This window comes from Scyliorhinus canicula, chromosome 11 (genome assembly GCF_902713615.1).
Source record: "Scyliorhinus canicula chromosome 11, sScyCan1.1, whole genome shotgun sequence".
In the NCBI taxonomy this organism is placed as follows: domain Eukaryota; kingdom Metazoa; phylum Chordata; class Chondrichthyes; order Carcharhiniformes; family Scyliorhinidae; genus Scyliorhinus; species Scyliorhinus canicula.
Window position 1 is genome coordinate 98,520,735 of NC_052156.1, and position 21,522 is coordinate 98,542,256.

Genomic DNA, 21,522 nt, shown 5'->3' on the forward strand with positions numbered 1-21,522 from the left:
ATTAACTCCACAGGGAATCCTTCTTAATGCAAACAAAACTCCATTAGCTCAAGCTTTTTACGATGCTGCAATTGCACCCCTGGCTTGAAAAATATACTTGCCTTTCAAACTAGGATTTATTTTGAAACATGATTGCAGCAGTCACACAAACGCTAATTCAGACTTTTAACTTTAGGAGATGACAGTAACTTGCTCTGTTTAATGTAACAAATACAGATACCTATAATACAATACATCTGAAATTCCTCCATTCATCACACTTTCTTCCTGCCGCTGGTCGTGGGGATTTCCCTTACCATGACAACCCAGACCACATTCCGGAGCCTCACCACGACATCCCGGACCCTTACCATGACATCCCGGACCCTTACCATGACAACCCAGACCACATCCCAGACCCTCACCACGACATCCGGACCCTTACCATGACAACCCAGACCACATTCCAGACCCTCACCACGACATCCCGGACCCTTACCATGACAACCCAGACCACATTCCGGAGCCTCACCACGACATCCTGTTGTGACACCAGGGTTACAGACAGATTATTTTAAACAAGTACCCGCTGCCACCATTCAAACTTGGTCTCAAAGTATTGACTGTTGACAAAAGACACTGGTGGAAATCTCACTGGAGTCGAGATCGCCAATCTGTGGGGTAGGAGATGACAGTAACTTGCTCTGTTTAATGTAACAAATACAGAAAAAGTTCTTCAGTTCTGCAGAATATTTTATTGTGATAGATCCTCTTTCGCTGACATTCATTGACATTCATTGACAATGTAACACTCATACAAACATAAGAATTATAAGCCTGGTGAGGCCACTCAGCCCCTCGAGCCTGCTCCACCATTCACCTAGATCATGGCTGATCAGAGCCACAGCCCCACATTCCCTGCCGACTCCCAATAATAACCTTTCAACCCCCTATTAATCGGGAATCTATCTAGCACTGCCTTAAAATATTCAAAGACTAATTTGTTTAATCTAGTCAAGAAGGCATACTGCATCATGCTTGCCTTCATCAGCCGGGCACTGAGTATAAAAATTGGCAAGTCATGCTGCAGCTGTATGGAACAGTTATGCCGCACTTGGAATATTGTGTTCAATTCTGGTTGCCACATTACTAGAAGGATGTAGAGGCTTTGAAGAGGGTACAGAAGAGGTTTACCAGAATGTTGTCTGGTTTGGAGGGCATTAGCTATGAGCAGATGTTGGATAAACCCGGTTTGTTCTCACTGGAACGACAGAGATTGAGGGGCGACTTGATAGAGGTCGACAAAATTATGAAGGGCATAGACCAGGGGTGGGCAAACTACGGCCCGCGGGCCGCATGCGGCCCGCCAAAGGTCTTTATGCGGCCCACCAAGTCATTAAAAAAAAAAGAATTTTTTTTTTTTTTTTTTAAAAGAAATTTAAAAATAAATTTTTTTTTTTTTAATTTTTAAGGTTAATGGGGGGGCTGTTGGGTTACTTACTGGTATAGGGTGGATATGTTGACTTGAGTAGGGTGATCATTGCTCGGCACAACGTCGAGGGCCGAAGGGCCTGTTCTGTGCTGTACTGTTCTATGTTCTATATGAGGCGCCCAGAATCATAACCGGGTGAAGTAATTATTTTACTTAATATACTATGCGGCCCTTTAAAATTGTGAATTTCTGAATGTGGCCCTTGCACGGAAAAGTTTGCCCACCCCTGGCATAGACAGAGTGGATAGTCAGAAGCTTTTTCTCAGGGTGGAAGAGTCAATTATTAGGGGACATAGGTTTTAAGGTGCAAGGGGCAAAGTTTAGCGCAGATGTGCAAGGAAAGTTTTTTTACACAGAGGGCAGTGTGTGCCTGGAAGTTACTGCCAGAGATGGTGGTGAAAGCAGATGACATTTAAGTGATGCCTTTAAAAATACATGAATAGGATTGGAATAGAGGGACATGGACCTCGGAAGCATTAAAGATTTTAGGTTAGTCAGCATAGTCAGCGCGGTCTTGGAGGGGTTTTTGGGAGTTATAGTGGAGCAGTGCCCAATGGTGGCAATCTTTGGAGTGTCGGGCTTGCCGGGGTTGCAGAAGGGAAAGAAGGCTGATGTCTTGGCCTTCGCCTCTCTAATAGCCCAGAGACACCTAAGGTTTCAGCGTGCATGGGTGATTTGTTGGAATTCCGGCATTTGGGAAAGATAAAGTATGCCATAAGGGGATGGGAGGAAGGTCTTACTCGAGGTGGTTGGTGTTCATTGCCTTCTTTAAGGAGCTGGTTGTCATCAGCAATTAGGAGGGGGGGGGGTGTATAGGAGGGGTGGGGCATTCTGGGTAAATCTTGGTTAGTTGGGCTGGGTTGTGGGGATATTTTTATTTAAATTGTATAAATTTGTTTGACCATTGTGTATGTGTTAATTGAAAATCCTCTGCCTAAAAATATTTTTTTTAAATTAAGACTCTCTCCACAGATGCTGCCAGACCTGCTGAGTAGTCCCAGCATTTTTGTTTTTTATTTCATATTCCCAGAATTCGCAGTGTTCTGCTTTTCTATGAATATTAAAACCTGTCCTTAGAGTACTAAAGATGTGGGGCGGAATTCTCCGTTCCCGCGCGGCATCGGGAAGGCCGTCGTGAACTCGGCCGAGTTTCACGACGGCCTCGGAGGCCACTCCGCGCACCCTATTCACTCCCCCCAGGGGGCTAGGAGCGGTGTTCCGTAAATCTCGGCCGCTGGGCCTTGACGCTTGCGTCAAGGCGGCGCGCTGCGAATGACGCGACGGCGGCGCCCAAATGCCATCTTCCCCTTCGCTGCCCCGCAAGATGTGGCGGCTTGATCTTGCGGGGCGGGGGAGGGGAAAGAGTGCGTCCCTTGGAGACGCCGGCCCGACGATCGGTGGGCACTGATCGCAAGTCAGTCCCCTCCCGAGCACGGCCGTTGTGCTCACTCCCCTCTCCGCCCCCCACAAGCCACAAACGAAGCTTTGGCGCCATGTTCACGACGGCAGCGACCAGGTGTGGTTGCCGCCGGTGTGAACAGGTCGGGAACGTCAGGCTGCTCGGCCCATCCGGGCCGGAGAATCAGCGTGAAAAACGACGAGCGCCGATTCTCTGAGCAGGGGGTGGGAGAATCGCGGGGGGGTGCCAGGGTGGCGTGTCGTGAGTCTCCCGGCCCTCCCGCGATTCTCCCACCCGGCGTGGGGAGCGGAGAATCGGGCCCGTGATGTGGATTTTCTGGTGTTGGACTGGGGTGAGCACAGTAAGAAGTCTCACAACACCAGGTTATAGTCCAACAGGTTTGTTTGGAATCATTAGCTTTCAGAACACAGCTCCTTCATCACATGATGAAGAAGCTGGGCTCCGAAAGTTAGTGATTCAAAACAAACCTGTTAGACTTTAACCTGGTGTTGTAAGACTTCTTACTATTAAACATATGTTTCATTTATTATCTCAAAATATATTAGAAAGAGAGTAAATGTTTCCAGGATTAAAGTGTTGAAGTTGTTTATTTCTAATTCAGTAGGGGGAATGATGGGCCCGTAGTTCCCTTTGACCTGATTAGTTCAGAGAAATTAGTTTTGTTATTTCTTTAGATGGAATGTGATAAGGGAAGGGCGAGTAGGAAAGATTTCACTAATGATGGACAATCTCCCAGAGTGGTAGAGGTCAGTATAAATGGGTTACAGATAAAAAGCAGGTTAAGGGACCAAGCACAATTGCCCTTTCAAAAGGCCAGCACAGGAATTATAAGTAAAATAATTCTGTACTGCAAGATTTTATGAATATTTCAGAGTAAAGCAGGATGTGATTATGACAGGATACGGTCTCAATCTGCCTCACTATCATCAAGTTTCTGTGAACTATACAGCTACTAATTATCCAATCACCTCATCGGTGTACAAAATATTAACCTCATTAAAGGTTGTAGAGTGATGCAGCAAAATGCTGAAAGCCATTAAACTGAGATTCTGCAGTACAGACAGAACTGAGATTCAGCACCAAATATCAGAAGACAACTCCTTAAAAAGAGATGGATGTGTTGTGGCAGCAAAGTACTTTGAGTCATGGCTGGCATTAAACTGACCCATCAACCTACTCTCGATCATCAATAAAGTGATCGAAGGGGCCATTAACAGTGCCATCAAGCGACACTTGCTTAATAATGACCTGCTCACAGATGCTCAGTTTGGGTTCCATCAGGGTCACGCAGCTCCTGACTTCATTACAGCCTTGGTTAAAACATGGACAAAAGAGTTGAATTCAAAAGGTGAAGTGACAGTGACTGCCCTTGACATCAAGGCAGCATTTGAGCAAGTATGGCATCAAGATGTTCTAGAAAACTGAAGTCAATGGGATTCGGGAAAATCTCTGCTGGTTGGAGTCATATCTGGCACAAAGGAAGATGGTTGTGGTGGTTGGAGGTCAATCATCTCAGCTCCAGGACATCACTGCAGGAGTTCATCAGAATCTCTAACTGAATCTTGAAAATATACAATGTTTTGGCTTCAATTATTTCCTGTGATAACAAATTCCACAGGCTTGCCACTCTCTGGGTGAAAAATTTCTCCTCATCTCAGTCCTAAATGGTCCACCCCATATCCTCAGCCTGTGAACCCAGGTTCTGGACACCCCCAATATCAGGAACATCATATTTCATCTACCCTGTCTAGTTCAGTTAGAATCCTTTAGGTTTCTAGGGTGGCCCGGTGGCGCAGTAGTTAGCACTGCTGCCACACGGCGCTGAGGACCCAGGTTCGATCCCGGTCCCGGGTCACTGTCCGTGTGGAGTTTGCACATTCTCCCTGTATCTGCATGGGTCTCATCCCCACAACTCAAAGAAGTGCAGGTTAGGTGGATTGGCCATGATAAATTGCCCCTTAATTGGAAAAAAATCATTGGGTACTCTAAATTTATTAGGTTTCTATGAGATCCCCCCTCATTCTTCTGAATTCCAATGAATACAATCCTAACCGATAACCGATTTGCACATTCTGTGTGCAGATTAAAGTTACCCATAATTACAGATGTTCTTTTATCGCGTGCATCTCTAATTTCCCGTTTAATGCCATTCCCAACATCACCACTGCACATTGGGGTCTACATACAAAGCCCTTTAATGTTTTTTGCCCCATGGTATTTCTCAACTCTACCCATACAGATTTTATTTGTCTGTCTTTCCTAAATACTGAATACCCCCAGATAGAACATAGAACATAGAACATAGAACAGTACAGCACAGAGCAGGCCCTTCGACCCTCGATGTTGTGCCGAGCAATGATCACCCTACTTAAACCCACGTAACCCGTATACCCGTAACCCAACAATCCCCCCATTAACCTTACACTACGGGCAATTTATCATGGCCACTCCACCTAACCCGCACATCTTTGGACTGTGGGAGGAAACCGGAGCACCCGGAGGAAACCCACGCACACACGGGGAGGACGTGCAGACCCCACACAGACAGTGACCCAGCCGGGAATCGAACCTGGGACCCTGGAGCTGTGAAGCATTGATGCTAACCACCATGCTACCGTGAGGCCCCATGTTCAGTTTCCCATCCCTGGTCACCTTGCAGCCATGTCTCTGTAATCCCGACTATATCATACTCATTTATGTCTATTTGCGCGATTACTTCAACCGTTTTATTGCGAATGTTCCGCGCGTTAAGGCAAAAAGCCTTTAAACTTGTCTTTTTAACATAACTTCTGCTCCCAATATTTTTCACTGCGGCCTGTTTGAATCAGATCCTTGGTTTTTCTGCCTATCAATTTCCTTATTCCCCTTGGTCTTTTGTTTTTGTCCTTGTTTCCTCCTCCTTTGACTCCTTGCATAGGTTCACATCCCCCTGCCTTTTTAGTTTAAACCCTCCCCAGTCACTCTAGCAAATAATCCCGCTCGGACATCAATCCTGGTCCTGCCCAGGTATAGCCCACCTAGTTTGTACAGGTCCCACCTCCCCCGAACATGGTCCCAAATGCCCCTGGAATCCGAAACCCTCCCCTTCACACCATCTCTTCAGCCACATATTCATCCGCTATATCCTGCTATTAATGCAAAATGGTGCCGGAGCTTGGCGACTCTCTGCGAACTCTCCCCCACAGATCCTCTTCCTACATACCTTTGACAAGGTACAGAAGGTGAAGTCACAAGGGATCAGAGGTGAGCTGGCAATATGGATATAGAACTGGCTAGGTCACAGAAGAGGGTAGTAGTGGAAGGGTGCTTTTCTGAATGAGGGCTGTGACTAGTGGTGTTCTGCAGGGATCAGTGTGGGGGCCTTTGCTGTTTGTAGTATATGTAAATGATTTGGAGGAAAATATAATTGGTCTGATTAATAGGTTTGTGGACGACACAAAGGTTGGTGGAATTGAAGATAGAGATGAGGACTGTCAGAGGATACAGCAGGATATAGATTGGTTAGAGACTTAGGTGGAGAGATGGTCGATGGATGTGAGATAATGCATTTTGGAATGTCGAATTCAGGAGTGAAATATACAGTAAATGGCAGAACACTTAAAAGTATTGACAGGCAGAAGGATCTGGGTGTACAGGTCCACAGGTCACTGAAAGTGACAATACAGGTAGAGAAGGTAGTCAAGAAGGCATGCGGCATGCTTGCCTTCATCGGCCGGAGCATGAAGTATAAAATTGGCAAGTCATGCTGCAGCTGTATAGAACCTTAGTTAGCCACACGTGAATATAGTGTTCAATTCTGATTGCCACACTACCAGAAGGATGTGGAGGCTTTGGAGAGGGTACAGAAGAGGTTTACCAGGGTGTTGCCTAGTATGGAGGGCAATAGCTGTGAGGACAGGTTGGAGTAACTTGGTTTGTCCTCACTGGAATGACGAAGGTTGAGGAGAGGCCTGATGAAAGTCAACACAATTATCAGGGGCATGGACAGAGTGGATAGTTAGAAGCTTTTTCTCAGGGTAGAAGAGTCAATTACTAGGGAACTTACAATTTACAATTTAAATTACAATTTCAGGTACGAGGGGCAATGTTTAGAGGAGATGTGCGAGAGAAGCTTTTTACACAGAGGGTAGTGGGTGCCTGGAACTCGCTGCCGGAGGAGGTGGTGGAAGTAGGTACGATAGTGACGTTTGAGAGACGTCTTGACAAATACATGAATAAGATAGGAATAAAGCTATATGGACCCAGGAGGTGGAGAAGGTTAGATGGGCAGCATGGTTGGCACATGCTTGGTGGGTCAAAAAGTCTGTTTCTGTGCTGTACTTCTCTTTGTTCTACACCTTTAATAAATGTTCTAACCTTTTCATATATTCTGTATGCTTCACCTAATGTCCATGTATTTACATTGTGTATTTATCGTCAGTGCTATGTTTTTCATATATGGAGTGATCTGCCTGGACTGTACACAGAACAATATTTTTCACTGTACCTCGGTACACGTGACAAGAAATCTAAATCTACTCTGATATCCTGCTCTTTCTACTCTGACTAGCACGTGGCACTAACATAGAACATACAGTGCAGAAGGAGGCCATTCGGCCCATCGAGTCTGCACCAACCCACTTAAGCCCTCACATCCACCCTATCCCCATAACCCAATAACCCCTCCTAACCTTTTTTGGACACTAAGGGCAATTTATCATGTCCAATCCACCTAACCTGCACATCTTTGGACTGTTGGAGGAAACCGGAGCACCCGGAGGAAACCTGCACAGACACGGGGAGAACGTGCAGACTCTGCACAGACAGTGGCTCAGTGGGAATCAAATCTGGGACCCTGGCGCTGTGAAGCCACAGGGCTAATGTTGACTGTTTCGATGCCAACAGCGTTGCCAATACTGTTGCTAATATTAATGATGTTGGTGAACCACAAGCCTTCCCTTGCATCAATCAAATGACCACACAACCAGTTTTTTAATTCAAAAGATAGCTTATTTCCATACATAAGGGTGACCTCGACAGGCAAACACAATATCTACTACGGGTTAAACTACACCTATCAGCTACAATAACCTATACTTAACTTCAGGGCGACCGGTACTGTGCAACTGGATAAGGCCTTTATCTGGATTTCACTTGGCTGGTTTGAAGGAAGTGGCTCTGTCTCTGCTTAGGTTCATCCGTCAGGTAGCTATCGTTGGTCTTGAACTTGGCTGGCTGTTCCTGCTGCAATTGGGTTGACACAGGCTGGATCCAAAAGAGACAGAACACATGGCTGGGCTCTCTTTTATCCCCCTGGAATTTCGCGCTCTTTGGGGTGGTCCTTAACCTTGCACCCAATAGTTCGACAGGGCTCTGATCAGTGTCGTCAATTTCGGCCAATAAAGGAGCGGGTGCCTTGGTAGCTGGGTGGATCCTTGGTGGTCATTGACCTTGGCAGTTGTGCTTTCTGAGTAAAGGGAGTGGCGTCGATCAGTCTGTGACTGTACCGGTTGCTTGACTGGAGTTTCATTGTCCTCGGAAAATGGGCCATTGAAATGCAAACGAGCGGGGGTTTCAATCAGGCCTGGTTACCTGTGTTTCAGATCCACATAGGTTCTGTATCTGTCTGAGTCCTGGGGCCATAATTCCCATGGCCCTTTGCAGGTGGCCATCTTAGATGGCTACACCAGCCACTTGTGCTACCGTGCTGTCCTGGTAGTAATCTTGAGACCATTACCTTTGAGGTCCAACCATCTATAAGATGCACTTCAGGAACTCACCAAGGCTCGTTCGGCAACACCTTCCAAACCCACAACCATTACCATCTAGAAGGACAAGGGCAGCAGATAACTGGGAACCCCACCACCTGGAAGCTCCCCTTCAAGTCACTCACCATCCTGACTTGGAAATATATCGGCAGTTCCTTCACTGTCACTGGGTCAAAACCCTGGAACTCCCTCCCTCACAACACTGTGGTATACTTACACCACATGGACTGCAGCTGTTCAAGAAGGCAGCTCACCACCACCTTCTCGACGGCAATTAGGAATGGCAATGAATACTGGTCAAACCAGCGATGCCCATAAGTAAAAATATTCCCATCACCCCATTCGAGGGAACATCCCAAGCCCATAAATTTGGTTCCCAGCCTATTCCCTGTGATAGATTTCTAAAGGGGAAATCAGGTTTAACTAACATGTTTTTTGAGGAGGTAACAGAGAGGGTCAATGATGGTAATACTGTTGATGTGGTTTGCATGGATTTTCAGAAGACATTCAACACAGTACCACACAACAGACATGTGAGAAAAGTGATAGTTCATGGAATAAAAGTGACAGTAACAATATGGATACAAAATTGGCTGAATAATAGGAAGCAGAGAATATGGTCAATGGATATTTTTCAGGCTGGAGAAAGGTTCAGAGTTTGTAGCGGTGTTTCCCAGAGGGCGGTATTGGGACCCTTGCTTTTCCTGATACATATTAATTGTCTAGATCTTGGTGTGCATGGGGCAGTTTTGAAGTTTGCGGATGACAAAAAACTTGGACGTATTGTAAACTGGAAAGAGAACAATGTGGGACGTCAAAGGGAGATAGACAAGTTGATGGAGTGGACAGATATGTGGCAGATGAAGTTCAATGTGGAGAAGTGTGAGGTGATGCATTAAGTGGAACAACATGGGGAGACAATACATAATAAGGGGTAAAATTCTTAAAGGGGGTGCAGGAGCAGAGGAACCTGGGTGTATATGTGCCTAGATTGAAAGTGGCAGGACAGGTGGGGAACATTGAATAAAACAGCTGGAATATTGTTTACAGTTCTGGACGCCACAGTATAGGAAGGATGTGACCACATTGGAGAGAGTGCAGAAGAGGTTTACAAGAATGGTTCCAGGGATGAGAAACTTCAGTTATGAGGATAGATGGGATAGGTTGGGACTGTTCTTGGAGAGAAGAAATTAAAAAAAATTTTTTTTAGAGTACCCATTTATTTTTTTTCCAATTAAGGGGCAATTTGGCGTGGCCAATCCACCTACCCTGCACATCTTTGGGTTGTGGGGGTGAGACTCACGCTGACACTGGGAGAATGTGCAAATTCCTCACGGACAGTGACCCCGGGCCAGAATCGAACCCGGGTCCTCAGCACCGTGAGGCAGCAGTGCTAACCACTGCGCCACCTTGCCATCCTAAAAGCGATGTAAGATAAAAGAAGATTTGATAGAGGTGTTCAAAATCATGAGGGGGCTGCAGAGTAGATCGGGAGAAACATCCCACTCACAAAAGAATCAAAAACAAGAGGGCACAAATTTAAAGTGATATGCAAAAGAAACAAATGTGATAGAACATAGAACATAGAACAGTACAGCACAGAACAGGCCCTTCGGCCCTCGATGTTGTGCCGAACAATGATCACCCTACTTAAACCCACGTAACCCGTATACCCATAACCCAACAATCCCCCCATTAACCTGACACTACGGGCAATTTAGCATGGCCAATCCACCTAACCCGCACATCTTTTGGACTGTGGGAGGAAACCGGAGCACCCGGAGGAAACCCACGCACACACGGGGAGGACGTGCAGACTCCACACAGACAGTGACCCAGCCGGGAATCGAACCTGGGACCCTGGAGCTGTGAAGCATTGATGCTAACCACCATGCTACCGTGAGAAAATCTGGGTCTGGAATGCATGGCCTGGAAGTGTGGTGGAGGCAGGTTCAATGCAGACATCGAAGAGCGCATTAGATGATTATTTGAATAAAAACAATGTGCAGAGGTTCAGGGAAAAGGCTGGGGAAGGGCACTTTTGGCGAGTCGGTATAGACATTATGGGCCAAATGGCCTCCTTCTGCACCATAACAATTTTGTGATATCCCCAGTATCTCTGATCAGTTTCTCAGTTCTCTGATATTCCCAGATCTCTTGGTGGGTTTCCTGGTCACTATGATATTCCCAGTCTCTCAATTCCTGCGATATTCCTCGACTTTATGATGTACCCGTTTCCCAGACTCTGTGCTATCCCCAATGCCCTGGTCTCTGATAATCCTAGTTTTTCCCAATCCTTATGAGATCCCCCGTCTCTCCCAGTCTCTGTTTCCAGTCACCAGGTCCCTATTATATTCCCAATCTCGCCAATAGTCCCTGCCTCTCCCGATCTATGTGATAGCCCCAGTCTCCTGTTCCATGTGATAGTCCTTGTTTCTCCTGATCCTTATGATATTGCAAGTTTCCTGTGTCCTGAGTATTCCCAGTTTCTCCCAATCCCAGCGATATTGAAGTCTCCCAGTTCCTATGATATAAATGATATTCCCAGTTCTAATGATATTCCCAGTCTCCCGATCCCTGTTATATTCCCAGTTTCTCTGCCTCTGGGATATTCCCATCCCTCACAGTTCCTGTGATAGTCCCAGCCTGCTGGTCCACGTGATATTCCCAGTCCCTGTGATATTTTCAGTTCCTGAGATACTCCAGTTTCCCGGTCACTGATATGCCCAGCCCCCCAGTCCCTGTGATTTTCCCAGTTTCTTGTACCCGTGATATTCCTAGTCTTCTGGTTACTGTGATATTCCCAGTTTTCAGGTCTCTGGAATATTCCCAGTTTCTGTGATATTCCCAGTTTCATGATTTCTGGGAGCAGAATTAGGCCACTCGGCCCATCGGGTCTGCTCTGCCATTCAGTCATGGTTGATATTTTTGTCATTGTAGTAACCCACGGGAGGCAGGAGTTCCGTCACCACACCAATATTTATTTACAATAACGATATTACAGGAGCAGCTACAAACAGTGCTGCTAGCAGTCCAGTCAATTTAAGACTGGCTCACAAAGCCTACACAGGTGATTATATGGGCCCCCTCAATGAGCTATCATTGAGGGAGCTCATACTCCAATTGGCCAACCAATAAAGCCAATTGGAGTTCATTACACCCCCCCCCCCCCCCCCCCCAAGGTCCGAGGAATTCCTGCCAGCTGGCATTCCTCTGAGCTTCTTCCTGCTCCTCATGTCTGGGTCTGTCACCTGTGTCATCCGCCGGGTCGTTCTCAGACGTGGGCGGGGTGTACCTGATAGGTGCCCGTCTTTTCCTTGACGACTTCCTTGGAAGTTGTTCTTCCTCCTCCTTGGGGAGAGGTGTCGCGGCGGCCTCGTCGAGCGTGTCCATCTCCGACTCTGACGACTGGATGACGGGGTCTGGAGAAATTGCTCGGGGCTGGGCTATCCCAGCTTGAGGCAGTCCTGCTTCCCCTGCCTCCAGGTGTGGTTCCGCTGCCCTTATTTGGTCTAGGTGTTTCTTCAGCACCTTGCCTCCTATTGAAACCTCATAGGATATGGGCCCTGTTTAGGACTCTACCGTGCCTTTAACCCATGTTGGTCCATTCCCATAATTCTTGACCCAAACCGGTGCCCCCACCTGGAAATATCTCTGCTGCCGACTATTATCATGCCCCCTGCGTTGGGCCTCCTGTTGTTTCTCCACTTTCCCGTTAAATTTGGGAAAAGGAGACTCAGCCTCGTTCGCAGCTGCCTTCCCATTAAGAGTTCAGCTGGCGGTATGCCCGTTGTGGAATGCGGGGTGGTCCTGTAATCAAACAGCCAGTGGGAGAGCTTTGTGTCCATTGACGTTGCCAGCTGCTTCTTGAGTCCCGCTTTAAGTGTCTGGACCGCTCTCTCTGCCAGGCCGTTGGTCGCTGGATGGTAGGGGGCCGTTTTGATGTGACAGACTCAGTTTTCCTTCAGGAATTTTCCAAATTCCCCACTTGTGAATGCCGTTCCGTTATCCGACACCAATACCTCCGGAAGTCCATGTGTTGCAAACGAGGCCCTGAGCTTTTCAATTGTCGATGCTGTGCTTGCCGTGTTTACCCGGTGGACGGCCAACCATTTGGAGTGGGCGTCCACTATCACCAAAAACATTGAGTCCATGAAAGGGTCGGCGTGGTTAATATGCAGGCGGGTCCACGATCTGCCTGGCCATTCCCACGGGTGCAATTGGCACCGCTGATGGCACTCTTTGCCCCTGTTGGCACTCCTGGCACCGATGTACCAAGGCTGCTTTGTCTGTGTCCAAACCTGGCCACCAAACGTAGCTTCGAGCTAGCATCTTCATTTTAGACACCCCTGGGTGTCCGTGATGTAACTCAGTTAAGAGTGCCTGACGGTCCTGAGCTGGGACGATTACCCGGGCTCCCCATAATAGGATACCGTCTTCTTCGGTTATTTGGTCCCTTCTGCTCCAGTATGGGTGCATCTGGAGCTCCACTGGTCTTTCCAGTTCCCCTGTTAGCAGTAAATGCTTCAGCTTGGCTAAAACTGGGTCTTTTTGCGTCCACAACCGAATATGTTGTGCGTCTACTGGTAGGGTGTCCAAAAAATTTAGAGTCATTACTGTCTCCTCTACTTTTGGTATTTGCGGCGGAGTGTCCGGGAGGAGAAGTCTGCATTTGCTACTCGCGTTCCCGGTCTGTGCTCCAGAACGTATCTAAACGCCGCCAGTAGCAACGCCCAGCGTTGGATTCTAGCTGATGCAATCGGGGGTATTGACTTGTCTTCTTTTAATAACTCTAATAACGGCTTATGGTCCGTCACTATGGTGAATTTCCGCCCGTACAGATACTGGTGACATTTTTTTTACTGCGAATATCACCGCCACTCCTTCCTTCTCGATTTGGGCGTACTTCTTCTCAGCCATCGCCAAGGTCCTCGAAGCATAGGCTATTGGCCGTTCTTCCCCATTCCTTCCTCTATGGGCTAAGACGGCTCCTACCCCATAGGGGGATGCATCACAAGTGACCACCAACTCCTTCCTTGGGTCATAATGCTCTAGGACATTTTCGGATGACAGCTGTTCCTTAATGTCCCTAAATGCTCGGTTTTAGCGGGTGGACCATTTCCATTCTTGCCCCTTTTTTAGTAGCTGGTGGAGGGGTTCTAGGATGGACGCCCTATTTCAATAAATTTTCCATAATAGAAATGATCGTAACTCCTGGACCGTGGTGGGAGCTGGGGCTTCTTTTATTGCCCTTACTCGGTCTTCTAATGGGTGTAAGCCTGACTCGTCTACTTTATATCCCAGGTACGTCACTTGTGGGGCCAGAAAAACACATTTTTCCCTTTTTAGCCGTACGCCTGGCTTTGCGAAACGCCTGAGCACTTCCTCCAGGTTCCTTAAGTGTTCCCTGTTTGTCCTACCCGTGATTAAGACATCGTCCAAATAAATCGCCACCTGCGGTAGTCCCTGCAGAATATTTTCCATCGTACGCTGGAATATAGCGCAGGCCGATGACACTCCGAAAGGTAGCCTAGTATAACGAAAAAGGCCCTTCAGGGTGTTGATCGTAGCGAACTTCTGGGAGCCCTTGTCCAGTTTTAACTGCAGGTAGACGTGGCTCATGTCCAGTTTCGTGAACAAAAGCCCACCTGCCAATTTGGCATATAAGTCGTCTATTTTCAGGATTGGGTATTTGTCCAGCAGTGCGTATTTGTTTACTGTCTGTTTGAAATCTCCACAGAGACGTATCGAGCCGTCTGGCTTCAAAATTGGTACCACCGGCGCTGCCCATTCCGAGAACTGCACTGGTCTGATAATGCCGTCGCGCCGTAACCTTTCTATTTCGTCATCTACTTTCTTCCTTAATGCAAAAGGTACCGGCCTGGCCTTACAAAATTTCGGAAGGGCTTCTGGGTCCACGTGCAAAGTTGCTTTGGCGCCTATGATTTCCCCCAAACCTTCCTGGAAGACCTCCGGGTATTTTTGGAGTACTCCACTCAACTGCCCGCTTCCACTCTGGAAAATTTTCATCCAATCTAATTTTAGGTCTTTCAGCCAGTTCCGTCCAATTAAGCTCGGTCCGGAGCCCTCTACTATAGTCAACGGTAATCTGAGCAATTGTTTCTCATATTCCACGGGTACATGAGTCGTGCATAGATCTTCCAGGGGTTCCCCCGTGTAGGTTTTAAGTTTCGTCAATGTTTTTGTTAGGGTTAGCGGCTGGAGTCTATCTTTGATTTTTCTAAAGGCTGCCACTCCCATTACTGATACGGCCGCACCCGTGTCTATTTCCATTATTGTCGGCCGCCCGTTCACCCGTGGGGTAATCCTAATGGGTTCTGCTTTCTTCGTTGCAATATTATATAATTGTTCCTCTTCGGAGGAGGATGAGGCGTCTAGGTTGTGTACTTCCTTGCGTCCCCACCTGCTATTCCTCTTTTGCCACCTCCTTCTAGGGTTTCTGTCATTGTTACCCCACTCTGTCTGGTGCCAGAAACGGTCCTTCTCTGTTGGGGGAGCCTCAGCCGGTACTTCTCTCTGTCTCCAGTTAGTCCTGGCAGACTTGGGGGCAGTTCTGGGGTTTTCCTTTTTCCCTCTATTCCTCAGGTTTTTCCTGAGAGCGGCTATCTGGTAGCACGACCCATTGTGGTATTCCCTCTCACAGGTATCTACCTCCATTGGCGTGCCCTGTAGTTCCTGCGCCCCACTTGCTGCCTTTTCTAGGGACAGTGCGAGCTGTAATGCCTGCCTGAAGTCTAGCTCTGTTTCCGCCAACAGGCGTTTCTGTATTGTGAGGTTGTTTATACCACACACTAACCGGTCCCGAAGCATTTCATTTAGCGTTGGGCCGAACTCACATTTTTCTGCCAGCCTTCTCAGGCGGGTCAAGAAATTCGTGACTGACTCCCTGTCTTCCCGCTTCGCTGTGTAGAATCTGTACCTACGCAAAATGAGGGGTGGTTTTGGATCGTAGTGCTCTTTCACCAATTCCGTTACTTCTTGGAAAGCTTTTGTGTCCGGCGCATCGGGATAAGTCAGACTACGTATAATGGCAAAAGCTGAAGGTCCGCACGCCGACAGCAGGATAAGCCGTCTCCTTTCCTCCGTCAGTATATCATTTGCCCGGAAGAAGTAACACATTCTCTCCACATACTGGGATCCAGTCCTCAATAGCCGGGTCGAATGCCTCTAGCCTTCCAAAAAACGGCATTTTTAAAATGGCAAGGCTTACCCTCCGAGTGCGGCAGCTGGTCTCCGCAAAATTCTTAGTTTACCTCGTCGCCACTGTAGTAATCCACTGGAGGCAGGAGTTCCGTCACCACACCAATATTTATTTACAATAACGATATTAAAGGAGCAGCTACAAACAGTGCTGCTAGCAGTCCAGACAACTTAAGACTGGCTCACAAAGCCTACACAGGTGATTATATGGGCCCCCTCAATGAGCTATCATTGAGGGAGCTCATACTCCAATTGGCCAACCAATAAAGCCAATTGAAGTTCATTACAGTCATCCCCATTTTCCTGACTTCTCCCCATAACCCCTGATCCCCTTATTGATCAAGAACTTATCTATTTCTGTCTTAAAGACACTCAATGGTTTGGCTTCCACAGTCTTCTGCGGAAAAGAGTCCCACAGGTGGGTGGCACGGTAGTACAGTGGTTAGCACAATTGCTTCACAGCTCCAGGGTCCCAGGTTTGATTCCCGGCTTGGGTCACTGTCTGTGCGGAGTCTGCACATTTCCCCCATGTCTGCGTGGGTTTCCTCCGGTTTCCTCCCACGGTCCAAAGATGTGCAGGTTAGATGGATTGGCCACGCTAAAATTGCCCTCAGTGTCCAAAATGGTTAGACTGGGTTATGGAGATGAAATAAAATGAAAATCGCTTATTGTCACGAGTAGGCTTCAATGAAGTTACTGTGAAAAGCTCCTAGTCGCCACATTCTGGCACCTGTCCGGGGAGGCTGGTACGATAGGGTGGAGGTGTTGGATGCTCTTTCCAAGGGTCGGCGCAGACTCGATGGGCTGAACGGCCTCCTTTTGCACTGTAAATTCTATGTCTATGTCCAGATTCACCATCCTCTGGCTGAAGAAATTCCTCATCTCTGTTTAAAGGGATCTAAAGGGATCGTCCCTTTAGCCTGAGGTTGTGTTCTCTGCTTCTAGTTTTTCCTACAATTGGAAACATCCTCTTCACGTCCACTCTATCCAGGCCTTGCAGTATCCTGTAAGTTTCAATAAGATCCCCCCTCATCCTCCTAAACTCCAACGAGTACAGACCCAGAGTCCTCAACCGTTCCTCATACGACAGGCTGTTCATTCCAGGGATCATTCTGGTGAACCTCCTCTGGGCCCTTTCCAAGGCCAGCACATCGTTCCTTAGATACGGGGCCCAAAACTGCTCACAATATTCCAGATGGGGTCTGACCAGAACCTTATACAGCCTCAGAAGTACATCCCTGATTTTGTATTCTAGCCCTCTTGACATGAATGCTAACATTGCATTTGCCTACTTAACTGCTGACTGAACCTGCACGTTAACCTTAAGAGAATCGTGAACAAGGACTCCCAAGTCCCTTTGCTTCTGATTTCCTAAGCATTTCCCCATTTAGAAAATAGTCTATGCCTCCATTCCTCCTTCCAAAGTGCATAATCTCACACTTTGCAAAGTGCATAATCTGCCACTTCATTGCCCACTCTCCTAGCTTGTCCAAGTCCTTCTGCAGCCCCCTGCTTCCGCAGTAATACCTGTCCCAGTCCCTGTATTATTCCCAATTTCTTGATCACTGATATACCCAGCTTCTTGATCCATGTGATATTTTCAGTCTCCCATACCTGTGATATTGCCAGTCTCCTGGTCCCTGTGATATTCCCAGTTTCTGTGATATGCCCAGCATCTCAGTCTCTGAGATATTTCCAAATTCCTGGTCCCTGCGATATTCCCAATCTCTTGGCTATCCCCAGTTCCTGTGGTATTCAGTCTCCCAGTCCCTGTGATATACCCAGTTTATGATCCTTGTAATATTCCCAGTTTTCTGATCATAGATCATAGAATTTACAGTGCAGAAGGAGGCCATTTGGCCCATCGAGTCTCCACCGGCTCTTTTGAAAGAGCACCCTACCCAAGCTCACACCTCCACCCTATCCCCATAACCTAGTAACCCCACCCAACACTAAAGGCAATTTTGGACACTAAGGGCAATTTAGCATGGCCAATCCACCTACCTTGCACATCTTTGGACTGTGGGAGGAAACCGGAGCACCCGGAGGAAACCCATGCACACACGGGGAGAACGTGCAGACAGTGACCCAAGCCGGGAATCGAACCTGAGACCCTGGAGCTGTGAGGCAATTGTGCTAACCACTATGCTACCGTGCTGCCCTGATCTGTGGTATTCCCAGTTTCCAAGTCCTGGTTATATTCCCAGTCCCTGTGATATTCCCAGTTAACCCATCCCAGCAATATTCCCAGTGTCTGCGATATTGGCAGTCTCCCAGTCCCAGTGATATTCCCAGTTTCTGTGATATTCCCAGTATCTCAGTCTCTGAGATATTTCCAAATTCTTGGTCCCTGCGATATTCCCAATCTCTTGGCTATCCCCAGTTCCTGTGGTATTCAGTCTCCCAGTCCCTGTGATATTACCAGCTTCATCTCTGGGATATTCCCAGTCTCTGTGATATTCCTGGTTCCAGTCATATTCCCAGTCCCTGTGAGATTCCCAGTGTTGAGGTCCTTACCGTTCTGCCCGTTAGTCGCTCTGTGGCCGCCTTCACCCGGCCGTAAGTGCCTTTCCCCAGAGTCTCCCTCAGTTGGTACCGATGTTTCAGGTTGTGTTGATGCTGATGTCTCCGCACCGCCGGGGCCGGGAGGGGGGCCGGGGCCGGGAGGGGGGCCGGGTCCGGGAGGGGGAGCGGAACCTCCATTGCCGCAGCCTGGAGCTCAGCCTCCCTCAGCCGGGGCTCAACACCGCGGTGGGCGGAGGCTCGCCGCTGGAAGGGGCGGAGACTCCGTCTCAAACCCCTTGGGACAAGGAGGGCGATAAATGAGGGAAGGAAGAGAGGTTGAGGAAAGATTGAGATGCCAGTGAGGGGGGGAGGGCAGGCACCAGTGAGAGGGGAGGGGAGGGGAGGGGAGGGCATCCAGTGAGAGAGAGGGGGGGAGGGGGAGGGCATCCAGTGAGAGAGAGGGGGGGGGAGGGCATCCAGTGAGAGAGAGGGGGGGGGAGGGCATCCAGTGAGAGAGAGGGGGGGGGGAGGGCATCCAGTGAGAGAGAGGGGGGGGGAGGGCATCCAGTGAGAGAGAGGGGGGGGGGAGGGCATCCAGTGAGAGAGAGGGGGGGGGGGCATCCAGTGAGAGAGAGAGAGGAGGGGGGGGGGGGAGGGCATCCAGTGAGAGAGAGGGGGGGGAGGGCATCCAGTGAGAGAGAGGGGGGGGGGGGGGGAGGGCATCCAGTGAGAGAGAGGGGGGGGGGGCATCCAGTGAGAGAGGGGGGGGGGGGGGAGGGCATCCAGTGAGAGAGAGGGGGGGGGAGGGCATCCAGTGAGAGAGAGGGGGGGGGGGCAGGGCATCCAGTGAGAGAGGGGGGGGGGGAGGGCATCCAGTGAGAGAGGGGGGAGGGCATCCAGTGTGGGGGGGGGAGGGCATCCAGTGAGAGGGGGAGGGCATCCAGAGAGAGGGGGGCATCCAGTGAGAGTGGGGGCATCCAGTGAGAGGGGGGAGGGCATCCAGTGAGAGGGGGGAGGGCATCCAGTGAGAGGGGGGGCATCCAGTGAGAGGGGGGGGAGGGCATCCAGTGGGGGGGGAGGGCATCCAGTGAGAGGGGGAGGGCATCCAGTGAGAGGGGGGGGAGAGCATCCAGTGAGAGGGGGGGAGGGCATCCAGTGAGAGGGGGGAGGGCATCCAGTGAGGGGGGGAGGGCATCAAGTGAGAGGGGGGGGAGGGATCCAGTGAGAGGGGGTAGGGCATCCAGTGAGAGGGGGGGGAGGGCATCCAGTGAGAGGGGGGGAGGGCATCCAGTGAGAGGGGGGGAGGGCATCCAGAGAGAGGGGGGCATCCAGTGAGAGTGGGGGCATCCAGTGAGAGGGGGGAGGGCATCCAGTGAGAGGGGGGAGGGCATCCAGTGAGAGGGGGGGCATCCAGTGAGAGGGGGGGAGGGCATCCAGTGGGGGGGGGAGGGCATCCAGTGAGAGGGGGGGAGGGCATCCAGTGAGAGGGGGGGGAGAGCATCCAGTGAGAGGGGGGGAGGGCATCCAGTGAGAGGGGGGAGGGCATCCAGTGAGAGGGGGGGAGGGCATCCAGTGAGAGGGGGGGAGGGCATCCAGTGAGAGGGGGGGGAGGGCATCCAGTGAGAGGGGGGGGAATCCAGTGAGAGGGGGGGGTGGCATCCAGTGAGAGGGGGGGAGGGCATCCAGTGAGAGGGGGGGAGGGCATCCAGTGAGGGGGGGGGAGGGCATCCAGTGAGAAGGGGGGAGGGCATCCAGTGAGAAGGGGGGAGGGCATCCAGTGAGAGGGGGGGAGGCCATCCAGTGAGAGGGGGGGAGGGCATCCAGTGAGAGGGAGAGGGGGGGGCATCCAGTGAGAGGGGGGAGGGCATCCAGTGAGAGGGGGGGAGGGCATCCAGTGAGGGGGGGAGGGCATCCAGTGAGAGGGGGTGGAGGGCATCCAGTGAGAGGGGGGAGGGCATCCAGTGAGAGGGGGTGAGGGCATCCAGTGAGGGGGGGGAGGGCATCCAGTGAGAGGGGGAGGGCATCCAGTGAGAGGGGGAGGGCATCCAGTGAGAGGGGGGAGGGCATCCAGTGAGAGGGGGGGAGGGCATCCAGTGAGAGGAGGGGGAGGGCATCCAGTGAGAGGGGGGGGGGAGGGAATCCAGTGAGAGGGGGGATGGCATCCAGTGAGAGGGGGGGAGGGCATCCAGTGAGAGGGGGGAGGGCATCCAGTGAGGGGGCGGGCATCCAGTGAGAGGGGGGGGAGGGCATCCAGTGAGAAGGGGGGAGGGCATCCAGTGAGAAGGGGGGAGGGCATCCAGTGAGAGGGGGGGAGGGCATCCAGTGAGAGGGGGGGAGGCCATCCAGTGACAGGGGGGGAGGGCATCCAGTGAGAGGGAGAGGGGGGCATCCAGTGACAGGGGGGGAGGGCATCCAGTGAGAGGGGGGAGGGCATCCAGTGAGAGGGGGGAAGGGCATCCAGTGAGAGGGGGGTCCAGTGAGAGGGGGGATCCTGTGGGGGGATCCAGTGAGAGGGGGATCCAGTGAGAAGGAGGATCCAGTGAGAGGAGGGGGATCCAGTGAGAAGGGAGATCCAGTGAGAGGGGGATCCAGTGAGAGGGTGATCCAGTGAGAGGGGGGGTCCAGTGAGAGGGGGGATCCAGTGAGAGGGGGATCCAGTGAGGGGGTCCAGTGAGAGGGGGGGGGGGGGTCCAGTGAGAGGGGGGTGTCCAGTGAGAGGGGGGATTCAGTGAGGGGGTGGGGGATCCAGTGAGAGGGGAGATCCAGTGAGAAGGGGGGATCCAGTGAGGGGGATCCAGTAAAATGCAAAAATATGTCCAAGTTTGCAGATGACACTAAGATGAGTGGTAAAGCGAAAAGTGCAGAGTATACTGGAAGTCTGCAGAGGGATTTGGATAGGTTAAGTGAATGGGCTCGGGTCTGGCAGATTGAATACAATGTTGACAAATGTGAGGTTATCCATTTTGGTAAGAATAACAGCAAACGGGATTATTATTTAAACAATAAAATATTAAAGCATGCCGCTGTTCAGAGAGACTTGGGTGTGCTAGTGCATGAGTCACAGAAGGTTGGTTTACAAGTGCAACAGGTGATTAAGAAGGCAAATGGAATTTTGTCCTTCATTGCTAGAGGGATGGAGTTTAAGACTAGGGAGGTTA

General features: G+C 50.1%; 1 protein-coding gene across 1 annotated transcript in view; it reads right to left on the minus strand.

Moving 5' to 3' along the window:
• nuak1b (NUAK family, SNF1-like kinase, 1b) overlaps positions 1–18,663 on the minus strand; it is a 98,919-nt gene extending 80,256 nt beyond the window's left edge. The window contains exons 1-2 of the mRNA XM_038810882.1: positions 18,537–18,663; positions 18,377–18,506 (exon numbers count right to left, since the gene is read on the minus strand). Of these exons, the coding sequence (XP_038666810.1) occupies positions 18,377–18,506; positions 18,537–18,562 (156 nt within the window). The 5' untranslated portion in view covers positions 18,563–18,663. The remainder of the gene's footprint in view (positions 1–18,376; positions 18,507–18,536) is intronic.
• Between the last annotated feature and the right edge of the window lie 2,859 nt (positions 18,664–21,522).